The sequence below is a fragment of the Mus caroli genome, chromosome X, assembly GCF_900094665.2.
Source record: "Mus caroli chromosome X, CAROLI_EIJ_v1.1, whole genome shotgun sequence".
NCBI lineage: Eukaryota > Metazoa > Chordata > Mammalia > Rodentia > Muridae > Mus > Mus caroli.
Genome location: NC_034589.1, coordinates 89,774,649 through 89,790,957, shown reverse-complemented (window position 1 = coordinate 89,790,957; position 16,309 = coordinate 89,774,649). Strand labels below are relative to the sequence as shown.

The 16,309-nt window shown below is 39.1% G+C and overlaps 1 protein-coding gene across 1 annotated transcript in view; it reads left to right on the top strand.

Moving 5' to 3' along the window:
- The window catches only part of Arhgef9 (Cdc42 guanine nucleotide exchange factor 9), a 122,302-nt gene that overhangs the window by 39,637 nt on the left and 66,356 nt on the right, over window positions 1-16,309 (top strand). The window contains exon 4 of the mRNA XM_021153587.2: window positions 16,178-16,308. Coding sequence (XP_021009246.2) covers window positions 16,178-16,308 — 131 coding nt within the window. The remainder of the gene's footprint in view (window positions 1-16,177; window position 16,309) is intronic.

Here is a 16,309-nt window from a genome sequence, read left to right as displayed (position 1 = left end):
CNNGNNCANANACACACANANACACACACACACACACACACACACACGGGGAGGGTGTTGGTACAGATGCATGCATGTTCACAAAAAGTTATACAAATGCTAGTGAGAACATGAGGAAGGGGAACTCTTTGCTGATTGGGGGTGTAAACTTGTGTAGTCACTATTGAAATGAGAATTAATGTTTCCTGAAAATGAAACAGAACTACTATCTAATCCTGATTATGTACCTGTGTTAACTTTCATGGTTGATCAAATTCCTGACAGGAAATAACTAAATGGAGAGGTGGTTCATTTTGGCTTACAGTTTAAGGAAACATGACATTATGAAAAGGAAAGCATGTTTTCATTTTCTGTTGCTGTGATAAACACCAAGACTAAAATACATTAGGGAGGGTACTTTCTTTTTAATTAATTAATTAATTAATTAATTTACATCCCAAATGTGACCCTCTCTGGGTTCCCTATCATAGAGTTCCTCCATCATCCCTACACTTTCCTCTGAGGGGGTGACCCCCGGGCACTCCCCCACCCTGGTACATCTAATCTCTGCAGGGTTAGGCTCATTCTCTCCCACTAAGGCCAGACAAGGCAGCCCAGTTAGAGGAATGGATTTCACAGTCAGGGGACAACTTTGGGGACAGCCCCTCACTCCAGCTTTTGTGGGACCCACCTGAATACTGAGCTGCACATCTGCTACATATGTGCCAGGGGCCTTGGTGTAGCCTGTGTATGCTCTTTAGTTGATGGCTCAGTCACTGAGAGCTAGGAAGGGTATTTTCATCTTATTAGTTTTAGGCCATCATTGAGGGAAAACAGGCCAAGAGCCCATGAGCTCATGGCAGAAACCTGGAGGCAGTAACTGAAGCAGAGACCATGAAGGTGTGCTGCTTACTAGCTTGCTCCCCATGGCTTGTTCAGCTTGCTTTTTTAAAAATTAGGTATTTTCTTTATTTACATTTCAAATGTTATCCGCTTTCCTGATTTCCCCTCCGAAAACCCCCTATCTCCTCCCCCCTCCAGCTGCTTACCAACCCACCCACTCCCACTTCCTGGCCCTGGCATTCCCCTCCCTATACTGGGACATAAAACCTTCACAGGACCAAGGGCCTCTCATCCCATTGATGACCGACTAGGCCATCCTCTGCTACATATGCAGTTAGAGACATGAGTCCTACCATGTGTTTTCTTTGGTTGGTGGTTTAGTCCCTGCGAGCTCTGGGGGTACTGGTTAATTCATATTGTTCCTCCTATGGGGCTGCAAACCCCTTCAGCTCCTTGGGTACTTTCTCTAGCTCCTTCATTGGGGACCTTCTGCTCAGTCCAATGGATGACTGTGAGCATTCACTTCTGTATTTGTCAGTGACTGGTAGAGCCTCTCAGGAGACAGCTATATCAGGCTCCTGTCAGCCAGCTCTTGTTAGCATCCACAATAGTGTCTGGGTTTGGTGGTTGTATATGGGATGGATCCCCAGAGGAATGGATTCAAAAAATGTGGTACATTTACACAATGGAGTACTACTCAGCTATTAAAAACAATGAATTTCTATTGCATATGCCAGCAAGATTTAGCTGCCAGGAACGTGATTTAGCTGTCTCTTGTGAGGCTATGCCAGTGCCTAGCAAATACAGAAGTGGATGCTCACAGTCATCTATTGGATGGAACACAGGGCCCCTAATGAAGGCGCTAGAGAAAGTACCCACAGAGCTTAAGGGTTCTGCAACCCTATAGGAGGATCAACAATATAGCCAGTACCCCCCAGAACTGTGTCTCTAATTGCATATGTATCAGAGGATGGCCTAGTCAGCCATCAATGGGAGGAGAGGCCCATGGTCTTGTGAAGATCATATGCCCCAGTACAGGGGAATGCCAGGGCCAGGAAGTGGGAGTGAGTGGGTTGGGGAGCAGAGTAGGGAGAGGGTATAGGGGACTTTCGGGATAGTATTTGAAATGTAAATGAAGAAAATATCTAGTAAAAAAAATGAATTTATGAAATTCTTAGACAAATGGGTAGATCTGGAGGATATTATCCTGAGTGAAGTAACCCAATCACAAAAGAACACACATGATTTGTACTCACTGATTAATGGACATTAGCCCAGAAGCTCGGAATACCCAAGATATAATTGACAAATGACAAGAAACTCAAGAAGAAGGAAGACCAAAGTGTGGATACTTCGATCCTTCTTAGAAGGGGGAACAAAATACCCATGGAGGGAGTTACAGAGACAAAGTGTGAAGCAGAGACTGAAGGAATGACCATCCCGAGTCAGCTTGCCTTCTTATACTAGAAGTATAAGGCTCAGGCCCAACTACCTAGTGATGCCACCACCCACAGTGAGCTGATTCTCCAGCACATAGCAATTAGCAATCAATAAAATACCTAACAAACAAGGCCACAGGCCAGTTTGATCTGGGAACATCCTAGGTTGACATTCCCCCATCTTTGGTGACTGTAAGACTGTTTAAGTTGAAAACTGAAGCTAACTATGGCAGCATAGCAGCAGAAATATGAAATGCCTGTTGTCCCAACCCAGAAAGCAGAGAAAGATTCATGCTTAGGCTAAGTTAACTTTCTCTTCTTTATTCAGTCCAGGGTCCTAGACTATGGGGTGGTGCTAGTTAACAGTCAGGGTGGGTTTCCTCTCATCAGATAAACTTTTCTGAAGACATTCTCATATACATATCCAAAGGTATATTTTCATAGAGAGTCTAAATCCTGATACATTGACAATGAAGAAGTTGTCATAATACCCAGAGCGCTCTCAATTCTACCACAAAGAGTGTGCACATCCACATTAGTATTGTGCTGAACTACTCATAAAATTAAAAAAAAAAAACAAAAAAAACAGACTTGATGTCTATCAACCGATGACTCTATAAAGAAAAGGGAAGGAGAGTGTATACAGAATGTGATTTTATTTAACTGCGAAGAAGAATGTAATTTTCAGGAAGGTGGATAGAACTGGAAAAAATGTGTGTTAAGTAGAATAAGCCATACTCAGATACATGGGGTTATGTATGGTTCATGAAACTAGAAGAAAACAAAAGGAACATGATAGGGGAAGAAGTACTCTTAAGGGGCTAAGAGAAGAAAAATAAGGTAATAGAATGCATGATGCATGTGACATGAGAGGAGAAGAGTATTATTAGGCTAACGATGAGGATAAACAGGAAGAGCCGGGAGGGTCGGAGAGAGGCTTGGAGGAGGAGAGAATATAAGAATAAAGTATGTATCAAAATGCTATAGTGACACCTGCTACTTTTCATGATCAATAAAAGAATCAAATTTAAAAAGAGGGAAAGCCCCACTAAAATTTAAGCTATCTTAATAAGACTCCTTAAAAATGAGGTCTGGAAAATTCGATTTTTATTTTTCTTTAAAAGAACATCCAGATCAGTAGTTCTTCATCTGTGAGTTTTGACCTCTTTGGGGTCGCAGATCAGATAGCCTTCATATCAGATACTTACATTCCACTTCACAACAGTAGCCAATTACAGTTATGAAATACCAAAGAAATAATTGTACCGTTGGTTGGCACCACAACATGAGGAACTATACTAAAGGATAGATTTTATTTTGTAGCTTGTGTTTAAACATATCAGTTATTATATTTCTCCTAGAAAATATACTATGTAATAAAAGACACAGATGTAATTTGAATTTTTCAAGTAGTCACATGAAAAAGTTAAAGTTACAGGTGAAATTAAATTTCATATTATATGTTCTACTATCTTCAAGATATTATGGAATATAATACCACTATAAAATTAATAATGCTATTTTATTAAGTTTTTGGAAATAAGGTATATGTAGAAGATCTCTCAATTCATACTAGTCACACATGACTAATAACTACTTTCTCAATAACACAAGTTTAGAGTGAATAATGTAGCTACAGACCTGGACTGTTAATGATAGAGCATAAATCATAACTTGGAAGTCTAATATTTCTTACAATACCAATATTTATTCCTTAAATATTTAAAGTAGTATCCCATGTCTGCTTCATAATATATTCAGCAATGAACATTTGTTACCTTTGTGATGTTTTTGTTTTAAGAATCGAGTCACGTGGTTTTAGTATCTTTTCATTCATTGGTCAGCTTAAGTGAATTGAATTAGATCATACTGAATATCAGTCCTCGAATCTGGCTGTAGAAAATCCGTTACCTACTTTCCTGGGCTTATTTCCCTGGGAGGTGAGAACAATCTGCTGATGCGTGATTGTGTTTCTAAGTAGCCCGTGGTAGCATTTTTCCTCCTGCTAGGCACCAATTTCAAGTCATTCAGTCTGTTTCCCTTTGATGCTGTGCAGAAAAGGAGCCTTTGTTCTGACACTGGGCCATGGCCTGTGGAGAGCATATGTTAGGGCAGTTTTTATATAGGATACATAACACATTATTAGTGAGTGGCGAGGTCTGCGTCATGGGGCATGGATTTGTTCAAAAAGTAAATAGTTGGCCAGCAAGCTGACTCAGCTGGCAAAGGTGCTTACAGCCATGCCCAGTGACCCAAATTTAACTGCTTGAAGCCACATGGTGAAAGGAGAGAAACAACTGGACTCTGGCAGTTTCTTCTCTATCCTCCATACATAGGCATGTGTACCACGCCCAACTCAGTCCGCCCAAACACCTAATAAATGGGTATATTTAAGAGTTGTATACATTTTCCTTGTTTGTTTTTCCCCATTTGCATGCCTTTGTTTTTAGTTCTCAATTTCTTTGGTATCTCATTTTCCTATGTGAAGGTTGTCACATAGAAGGATTGCCTGAAACTAGGAAGGTGACTCAGGAAATACCTGCTGTACAAGCATGAGGACCCAAGTTTGGATCCCTAGAATTCATATAAAAACCAGGGCATAGTGTCATGCAACCAGAATCCCAGGTTATCATGCTTGGTCAGTGGTGGAATCCAGGGAGACAGGGAGATCTGTGAAGCTCACTGACCGGCCAGTCCAGTAACTGAATCAATGAACTTCAGGGTTAGTGAGAGAACTTTTCAGCAAAGAAAGTTTGGAACAATGGAGGAAACACACCTAATGACTACCTCTGGCCTCTACGCGTACACATAAGAAAGCACACACTGATACTAACAGGCACATACGTAATACCGTATACCACATACATCTCTCTCACATATACACATATATATGATGTATATGATGTGTGTTTGCCAGAAGTGGCTAACATACATGTAACTTACATGCACACAAGGACTAAACAGGCAATTTTGACAAATGAAGCAGGTTGATTCAAGAGCTAAGTTTCCAACTGGCAAATTCCTGCCTCTTTTGAAATCAGGAAAGTATGACTTTGAGTAGCTTCCAAGTGATATGAAGTGGGGGGTTGGGGGTGGGGAAGGGTAGGGAGCCCAAAAGAACAAGATCACCCAATTTTTCAAGAAAAATTAATTAAAATTTTACGTGGGTGGAGAAATGGCTCAGTGGTTAAAGAGTACCGCATTTTCTGAGACCTGAGTTTGATTCCCTGCACCCACTTCATGTGGCTCACATCTTCCTATAGCTCCAGTTCTGCAGGGACCTGATGCTTCTGGCCTCTTCAGGCCCATGAACTCACATGCACATACTCACCCCCCCACACACACACAAATATACATAACTAAGAATAATAAAAATAAATATTAAAAAAAGAATGTCAAGTTTTATGTAATAACTATCTTATAAGTTCACCTTGGGACAGGTCTGTGGTCACCAGGTCCACTGCATGTGAACATGACAAGCTGAGCTGACTTTGCTGATGCTCTGGTTTGGCTCTAGGGCTACTGCATCTTGAAGTCATGCTAATGATCTGAGTCCCTGGAGGGGGACTCACTGGGCTAAGACACGGAGGGGCCTGGAGGCTTGTTGCTTGGCAGACAGTTTGCATGGCGGGTAGGTCTCCTCAGCCTGATAGTTTGGAGACCCCCAGGAAGCCTGGGTTGCTTGGGTTTTGAATGAGCTCCCAGGGAGAATATGGTGTTACTTCTTGAATTTGGGATGCCTCGAGGGTGCACTCTTAGGTTTGTTTAGGTAAGTCCAAAGGTCTGAAGGTAGGGAGCAGCCTGTCCTTCAAGTGTTTGCTCCTTGTGTGCTTGGGAGTGAGATGGAACTGAGTGTTGGTTCCTGGTAGGGTCTAGGGAAAGGAGAAGACAAGAGCCTGGAGCCCAGAGTCCTATACTGTGTGGGTGGGGATGCTTGAAAAAAAAAATCTCAGGTCTGAGGTCATACCACAATCTAGTCCTTGCCACAGGGAGAGCCTTCTGAGTCTGTAGATTACCTCATCTCTCACAAAAAAATCCATTGGTGGACATGAACCCAAAAGCTGGAGGAGCCAGGATAGAACCAACTCATTGTGGGTGGTTTTTCTCCCTGGGCTGGTGGTGGTCCTGGATTCTATAAGAAAGCAGCCTGAGCAAGCCATGGGGAGCAAGCCATCGCTTCTGCATTAGTGCTTGCCTCCAAGATTCTGCCCTGTTTGAGTTCCTGTCCTGACTTCTTTCAATAATAAGCAACAATGTAGAAGTGTAAGTTGAATAAACCCTTTCCTCTTCAACTTGCTTTTTGGTCATGGTGTTTCATCACAATAATTTTAACCCTAAGTAAAATAAAACAGACACCATCACTCAAATAAAGAGAAAGAGCTGAGAAAAAAATCTTTACTATGTTTGACCCACGAAAGATACAAGGGAATGTCGCGTAGTGATGGTCAGATTAAAAGTTTTTTATTTACCAGTGGTCGAAAACGTGCTCATGCCAGAAAGAACTCTGAATCCCAAAGTGAGCAGGATTATATAGCCCTATGGAGATTATCTTTATATATTATACAGCCAAAAATCACAATTACATCATACCATAGGCAGGCCAGAGGGAAAATGTTTCAAAAGTTTCTGTTAATGAAGCCTTCAAAAGCTTTAGTTGATTAAATAATTTGTTCTATGTTGTAAAACATAGATCTTCCCAAACCCAAAAATATTCATATGGAAAGAATTAGAATTTTCTGCTCATTGGAATATGAAGAGCAGGGTCTTGGGAAGGAGTCGAGTGAAACATTAGCAGAAGTTAACTAATGCTAGTGAACATAGAGTCACTTTAGACAGTCACCTACACATTTAACAGAGAGTTAGTATCTAGAATGTACAAAGAACTAAACAAACAAACAAATTCCCCCTAAAAATACCTCAACAAACCGTAATCACCAAGAAAACAACCCAATTAATAATTGGGGCATGAAATTAAACAGATAGACCTCAAAAGAAGAAATACAAGTGACTCAGACATAATTGTTTTGTTTAATGTTTAATAACCTTAAGTATCAAGGTATTCCAAATTGAAACTACTTTGCGATTTTTATTGTAGCCCAATGAGAATGGCTAAGTTCAACAACAAGGAGAACAAAATGACGACAGATGTTGGCATAAATATGGGGAAAAGAAACACTTATTCACTCATGGTGGGAGTGCAAACTGGTACAACTACTATGGAAATCAGTGTGGATGTTCTTCAAAACACTGAAAATAGATCTACCACATGCTCCAGCTATACCACTCTTGGGCATAACCCAAAGGATTTTATATCCTACTACAGAGTTTATATTCATGTTTATTGCTGCTCTATTCACAATAACCAGGAGGTGGAAGCAGCCTAGATGTCTTATATTTACACAATGAATTTTTTCTGCTGTGAAGAAAAAATGAAATTATGAAATTTATAGGTAAATGAATGGAGCTGGAAATTTTTTGAGTGAGTCCATACTCGAAAGGCAAACACTGAATGTTCTGTCTCTTACATGAGGATGCCAGCTTTAAATCTTGAGATACATGTGTTTAAATGAAATACCTATATAAATCAGGAAACCAGTAATGGCCTGATTGGGTAAGCTTTCAATAGAGAGGAGGTAAGTTGCAGGTGCTAGAAAGCAAGAATGAGGGATGGAGCAAATACAGTGGTATGGAATGGGACAGAGGGGTAGAGGACTTAGTAAGGGGAGGGATAATTAACACTAAAACATGTTTAAAAGTCATATGGAAAACTAGTATAGAAGCTTCCATATATACATATCATATATAATATTCATTTATTTTTCCAATTAAATTTTTGTATGTACAATTTTTACATATATATGTATGTGTATATCTGTATATGTATATATACATACACACACACTATAATGGAGTGACAATGTCTTTCCTAGACACCACAAGCTGTCACATACAAAGCCTAGTACAAAGAAAACAGATCCGTAGTCCTCCCTTCCTTTTCAAAGAGAAGAACATGTAGATACATGTGGCCTGTGCAGAGCCTGGAGTTGTTGGTTTGAAAGCTGCTGCAGACATTTGGGGAATCTGGGTATTGTACATATGTGCCACTCTCCTTCCCCCAGTGTTACCTTGCCTTTCCTTCTCCCTATCACAGAGGATTACTTAACCTTTACTCAGGTATGAAAACCTTGAATTTCTCCTCTTTTCCATCCCAGTTACAGATCTAAAGTGAGGGAATAAAGGCTTCAAGATAGGATGTGACCCACCAAAAATCCTATAGATCATTAGAATTATGTTGAACCACTCTCCAATTAGCACTTTGGGTTGATCATTTAGTGTTATTTATATGATAGTACATAATCCTTTACAGATATTTTTGACCCTCTGAATATGCATGGAGATCGAATGTTCATATTTTCTTCTCCTTCTTCTTTATTTAAAAGGAGTATGTTATTTGAGAGATGTTAGTTATGTACCCGAGGCTGACCTTAAACTTATGATCCTCCTGTTTCAGTCTTAATATTGCTCAGATTATAGTGATGCGCCAACATTTTCTGGTCAGAATTTTCTTTTTGTAGCATAAAAATCCTCAGTATTACCCGTGAACCTTACTTTGATTCCTACGGATTGTCAAAGAGAAGCTACAAGTATTGTTATGTGATCATATTCTGTACTGATTCATTATTTGTGACTGCTCATATGCCTAGTTTAAGGAAGTAGATTTTTGAGTAGGTGGGGGGAGCACCCTCATAGAAGCAGGGTAAGGGGGGATGGGACAAGGGGTTTGTAGAGGGGAAACCAGGAAAGGGGATAGCATTTGAAATGTAAATAAATAAAAAATTGTACATATAAAAATTAATTGGAAAAATAAATGAATATTTATATCTGAAAAAAAAAAGAAAGAAAGTAGGTTCTGGCTTAACTTTCCATTTAGTTGGATTTGCTTCAATTGGGTAATGCAATAGGCCTGAATTAGTTGACCCTTTCTGTAAACATCTGTGAGCCATAAAATTTCAACACGTGGAAAAATCTTAAAGTCATGCAGTTTGGCCTTCATACCCTCATAATGCCCTTTGCGTTACAAGTATTCATCTTATCTCTAATCTTACACAACTATTGACATTTAGCTCCCTGCATCTTGATGTCATTGGTTATGACTTAGATCAGATTTGGGAGAGGCCAAATTGTATGCTACCTTTCTGGAGTTTCTACTCATGAAATGGGCCTATGTGGCCAAGACCACTGGGTCTAGAGATTATTTTTCTTGGTTGGAATTAGACATTTCTCATTTAATAATAATTGTCTTTGAGCAGGGAGCTTGTGTTTTCTGTGCTTCAATGATATGTAAATTAATGATAGTAACAGCACCAACCTGAATCTTTTGTTATGAGAATGAAACAAAATTATGCAAAGGAGGTACTGACAGGATAGTCTTATCATAGAGGTATCATTCAACAATGGTACTGCTGATATACCAACCTTTTAAAGCTAATGTCAGAAATGTGTTTATTTTCCCTTTTTCATGCCCTCCACTTAGAAATAACTTATCTGCCGGGCAGTGGTGGTGCGTGCCTTTAATCCCAGCATTTGGGAGGCAGAGGCAGGCGGATTTCTGAGTTCGAGGCCAGCCTGGTCTACAAAGTGAGTTCCAGGACAGCCAGGGCTACACAGAGAAACCCTGTCTCGAAAAAAACAAACAAACAAAAAACAAAAAAAAAGAAAAAAGAAAAAAGAAAAAAGAACTTATCTTTGTATGCAAGTGTCTAGAGTTTGAGACCAGATCTTCCAAGCCTCTCCTATCTTCTGGCTTCTGAGCTTTCAGTTTTTATTCATCATTTGAATAAGTTATTCCATCTGAATCATCTTGCTGCTCCTACACGTATGTTGCTAAGGTTACCTCGGCATACAAAAATTATATTCTTTCTCATTCGGCCACTTACACAAGGACATGGATTACCCAGAGGTCTGAACATGCTGATAATGCCAGGCTTTCAAGGTAATCATAGTAGTATTGCGACTAATGAGCCTGCTGCATCTGTAATTGGGTAGTGTGCTCTTTTTGGCGACTTGATTTTTACAAGGAAACATAATGTTACTGCAGCAGTACCTTAGCACTTAGCCTTCATTTGTAAGCAACTAAATTGTAGACAAGTGCAGTACATAGGAGTCTAAGAACAGATTAGATGTATCAGAGAACAAAGCTATAAATAGCAAACCTATAAATTCTTCCCATTAGTCCAGCCCTTCTATAGTTTTTTGCACAAAGGCTAGCACATAAAATACAGAGGATAGTGTGGGAAGAGATGTGATTCAGCTCAAGTTGGGGTGAGGAAGGATCGGATGACTTGGGTAGCCATTAGAGAATACCATAGCCTATATAAAGAACACCAAAGGGTAAAAATACAAGGAGAGTGTTGCAAGAGAACACTTGACATTAACAAGACAGATTTGAGATATCTGTAGCATTCTGCAAGATGAGAGTGAGTAAGACCCTAGTGGACCTACCTATGCAAATAGATGGCATAGCCCAAAACACGCCTCACGGGGTTGTTATTATTATCCCTTAGGCTGGCACCATCTGCCTCTACAATTATGAGGTAGCATCTGAGAAAAGCTTGTTCTATATAGTCAGTGGAGGGTTTAAGGAAGTATTTTTGTAATTGCTTTCCTACTTTCTTTAAATCTGTCATACTTTAAAAACTATCTTCATAACTACTAGTTTCTAAGCAATTCCTTATACCACTAGCAAGGGCAGATTTGTAGCCCAGGCTAGAGGTAATGATGTCCTATCTCATGACAAGGATTCCTAAGGTGAGAATTCAAGGGTTCAAAGCCAGTGCTTCACTAAGTCATCATCCAAAGTTGTGTTTTAAGAATTTTTTTTTCTGAATCTCAAAAAGTGCCTATTTTCTAGAAGATGAGTAACTTGGGTTAGATTGATTTTCAGCATAAAAAAATAGATTTCATCATAGCAACAAACAGGGCAGGACTTTGTGTATTCAAATTTGATAGCTTAAATAGAAAGCTTTTATATTTTTATATATTTATAGTGTATCTTGGTCATATTCATCCATGCCTCACTCTCTCTCCAACCTCCACCACACCCTTCATGACATATCTTCTATCTCTCCTAAAGTAGTGTCTTTTATAGAACCTCCTAACTCCAGTAATGGTGCCCAAATGTGCATGTGTGTGGAGTCAGCCAGTGAGGCAAAGACAACCTCCAAATGACTCTGCCCACACCAAAGAGAAGTGACTTTCCCTTCTCTTAGCAGTTATCAACTGTTATTGATAGGGCATTGCACGCCCCTCCCCCTCCATGCTGGAATTTTTAATTTTGTTGAGCTTGTGGTGGTCTTGTGTGTGTAAACAGAGCTGATATGAGTTCCTGAGTATAACAGGTATGTGGTAAACTCAGGCTAGCCTTTTGCAGTATTCTTCCCATTCTCCAGCTCTTATATCCTCTCCAGCCCCTCTTCTGTGATATCTCCTGAGCCTTGGAGTGTGTGGTGGGAGTGGTAATGTCGATGTCCCATCTGTGGCTGAGCGCACAGCATTTTGAAGAGTTTGAGTCTCTTCATTAACCACTCCACATTACAATCAGAAACTTCTATGACCAAGGTTGAAAACAGCACAAATCTATGGATATAATAACAAACATTGTAGAGGATTTTTACAACATGGCCATCTAATAAGCTATTAATCAGTTCTGGCCTACAGCCTATAAATTCTCTAGCCATGAATTTTCACCATGTTTATAGTGCCAGGCACAAATGATTCCCTGTGGAGCATGCTCAAATCCAATTAAGAAAGTGGTTGGTTACCCAATAAGCTACTTTGCCACTATGGCGTCAGTGTGTGCATCTTGCCTGGAAGATCATTATTGTAGCATGCAACATGCAGCATTGATCAAGACCATCGATCTTTCTTCCCCAGCAGCCTTCATAGCACTTTCCACCATTATGAAACCTAGCTATAAGGGAGAAAGTTTCTTGATGTCCTGCAACTGGAGTGTATGTTATTTTCAGCAATAGGATGTTAGCCATCTATTTATGATAGGCAACCAAGGGCAATACAAATAGACTGTTTTGTTTTGAGAATCCCTGGGGCCTCCTCGACCAATAATTCATATGGAGGTGACCTGTGCTTGACACTGAGATTTTTACTTACTAACTTACATCTTCAGAGAGCAGCATTATTCTCCCACATGGAACACTTATGTTCAAACTCATTTTCTTTTAAAAATTATGCTTTAGTTAGCTTATACTAGTGGGGTTTCATAAGGCTTCATCATACATCTTTAGTTTTGGTTAACTCCTACTTGTCCCCCATTTTCCTCATTCTCTGCCCCCAGCCCCATTTAAATCTTTACATCTTTGAAATCACATGTGTTCTACAAAGTGCTTCTATTGTGCTTTCTACTTGGATTGCAAGGTCATAGGTTTCCACAAAGAATTTCATTTTGGTTAACTCTTCCCTTTTCTTCTAGTTTCCCTGTTTCTCTACCAACTGTTTGAGCTTCTGCCCTCCGTATGCCTATGCTCTACTTTCAGCTCACCTATAATTCATACTCCCTTCCTAATATTTATTCCTTCACTCATTGCAAGTTTCATAACTGCCCTGTGTACTCGGTTTCATAACTACCCCGTGTACTCGAAGCTAAACACACAAAACACAAGTTTTGAAGCTAGTACTCACATAGGAAAGATAGCTGCACATTAGTCTTTTGGGGTCTGGCTGACCTCAATAAGTAATTTTTCCAGTTTCATCCATTTAATTTTATGACTTAATTTTTCCTCATGACTGAGTAATGTTCCACTTTTTATAGGTATTTCATGTTCATTATATATTCAACAGTTGGTATTCATCTATTTTTAATTCCATTTCCTAGTCATTGCGAATAAAATAACAGTGAACATGGATGTGCAAGCATTTTTATAGTAAGATATAACGTTCTTTGGATACTTGCCTAGGAGTGGCTTAATTAGGTCATATTGCAGATCTATTTCTAGTTATTATATACATAGCTGGCAAACATATTCACCTATTTTGTGGGCTACTCTTTACTTATCCTGTGGTGACCATGAAGCGGGGAGATCAGAGAGGGGACTGGGGACAGTTATAACCTTTAAAAGCATAGCTTTCAGTGACCTATTTATTCTGTGAGGCATTACTTCTTAAAAATTCAACCACTTCTCAAAATAGTTTTGCCAACTGGGAACTAAACATTTAGCACACAAGACTGTGAGAAACATTTCATATTCAAACCCATGCCACGGTGGGCAGTTTTAAAGTCAATGTAAGAGGGTTTTTAGAAGAGACGTAAATTCGATTTAGGATATAGGAGGAGATAGGAAGGAAAGCCTTGGTCAGAATATATTGAATAAATATCCAATGAAAAATAAAAGCCAGGGAACAAAATAGAATGACAGAAAAGAGTAGAATATACAATGAAGTGATAGTGAGAATAAATAGGATGCATTGGGAATATATGGTTAATGTCATGGGTGTGTTGTGGTACAGGAAATCTCAGTGGACAAACTCTCTCTTAGTGTGTTGGTGTGCAGTTATGAGTGCAAATAAAAGTTCTTGCGTGGGTCTTTACTCTTCTTGCCATCCCTCTCCCCTCTATTTCTAATGTAACCAAAATTTTCATTGTTTTATTGGAGATTATTACTTGTAATTATGTGTATGTTAGTAAAGGAAAACAATTTGTTAACAGCTTTTTTATGATGCTTTTTATTTTATTAGCAAATTATCTTTCCCTTGGGGGACAAGCAGTAAGTTATATTCCTGACTCTGTACACTATGCTGATTGTCTTTGTGCCAGACAAGAATGCTAAGTGTTATATTGATTAATATATGAACAATATATTACTGTCATATATATATACAAAAAGTAATAATATATATTACTGTTTGTATACACACACACACACACACACACACACACACACACACACACTACTTTTCTGTTGCTGACCAAACACTAACTTGAGTAGGAAGGCTTTTATTTCATGTTACAAGTTACAGTCTATCATTTAGGGAAAGTTCTTAATTATTTTAACAGGTAGGTAATAAGGGATCAATTACACACATTGGGAAAAAAAAGCAAGAAGGAAATAACCAAGTATGATGTTCACACATTTAATCCCAGAACTCAGGAGGCAGAGGTAGGTAGATCTTTTTGAGTTTGTAGCCAGTATAGTCAACATAACGAGCTGGGACTACATTGTGATATTCATGTCTTAAAGAAAAAACACACACATTGATATTTTGCTTAGAGATAGCACATTTGCAGAGGATGAGGTATTCTAGATATCAAGTTTTGATCACTTCTTTGTATATGAGAAATGCATTTAAACAGTTACCTCTACTTGTTTTGGCCTATATAAAGTAAGTGGAATGTATTTTGCTGATATCTTTAGGCATTCTGGGTAATAATTATGCTTCCTATACCCCCGAGGACTGATAATAAGAAAGAATACAGTTCAGAAGTGCTATTACAGCTCTACCTCAAAGCCTTAGCTGTCATAAAACTACTCACGAATAGTTTTGTATCCTTTCTGCATGGCTTGGTCCTAAAAAACTGACTGGGACAACAAGGGAATGAAGAAAGGACAGACACACATACAGAAATGATGGAATCAAGTGGTCCATGATTATTCTTATGGAGTGGCACCAATTATGCAACAACCCAGAACTTCATCCAGTTTATTATATACAGCACAGTGAGGAAGGGTTAGCTCACCTCCATTGGAGGTCTCCCTGTAGCTGAGTTGTGCAGTAATCCTGGAAGATGGGGGTTGCAGTTGATAGTTTTTGCACACACTGTTCAGTCATTCCTAAACACTTGTACTTTGTCCAGAGGAAGACTTTGTCATGCCTTACCTGGGTTTTTACCTGGGGGATGTCCTTGTCCATAATACACAGTCACTATTGACTTTATCTATTCCTTCCTTATACATTAACTCAAAGGGTCACTTGATCCTTAAAGACTAGACAGTGCTGATGTATCTAAATTGTTTTCTCTCCGTTTCTTGAATTAGGAATGTCAAAAGTTAGAAAGTAAAAGGGCAAACTATGGCAGCTGTTAAAAATAATTACCAAGTTTCTTCGCTAGTTATACATGGCAGATTCGGCCTCTCTTTCTGGTAAACCCACCCATATCTGGTAAACCCATTCATCTCTGCTTCTTTCTCTACATAGATTTATCTTCCTCCTAGAACGGGACCAAAATGGGACTGAAATCATTTCTTGATTTAAACTAAGTCATCCACAGTGTAAACATGTCATCCTGCTTCCTCAAAGGGGATTTTTTTTTTCACCTTTGAATATTGCCTTTCTCCACCCTTGAGAAGGTAGTCTTTTTGGGTCTAAGTCATTTTATAGTCAAAGTTTGATTATTGTTTGTGTAGCCTTTGTTGGAAATCAACATTAAAGCTCTGTTTTTGAGATGTTTACTCTTGTGCCCAACTATGCTTACCACAATTGTAAGCACTTAAATGCTTTCTTTGACACTTAAATCTATACTTTCTTTTTTTTCGGTTTTTCTTTAAAAAAAAACATACATACATATGTTTCAGCAGGAACAATTTCTGTTTGCTATTACTTTTCTCTTTTCTGATGTCTTCTTAGAAAAGAAGCCTCTTCAAACTGATCCAGTTATTCGTCACATGTTCCATTTTACAGATAGTTTTCTAGAGACTTAGAGAGGACTAGAAGCATTTGTATGGCCAGCAAGATATCCTACAGTCAGTCCTGATACTCTGTTTTCAAAAGTTTCTGATTGAAGGCTTTTTGGAAAAAAAAAAAAAAACAGAAAGATACTCGTTTATCCTTTTTTTTTTTCCTATTTAGCTGGAAATTTCTCAAAGATGGTTAACCTATTATCATTTTTTCTTTGCCTACTTTCACAGCTTTGGGTGAACCAGGAGGATGGGGTGGAGGAAGGGCCCAGTGATGTGCAGAATGGGCACCTGGACCCCAACTCAGACTGCCTTTGTCTGGGCCGGCCACTACAGAACCGGGACCAGATGCGGGCCAATGTC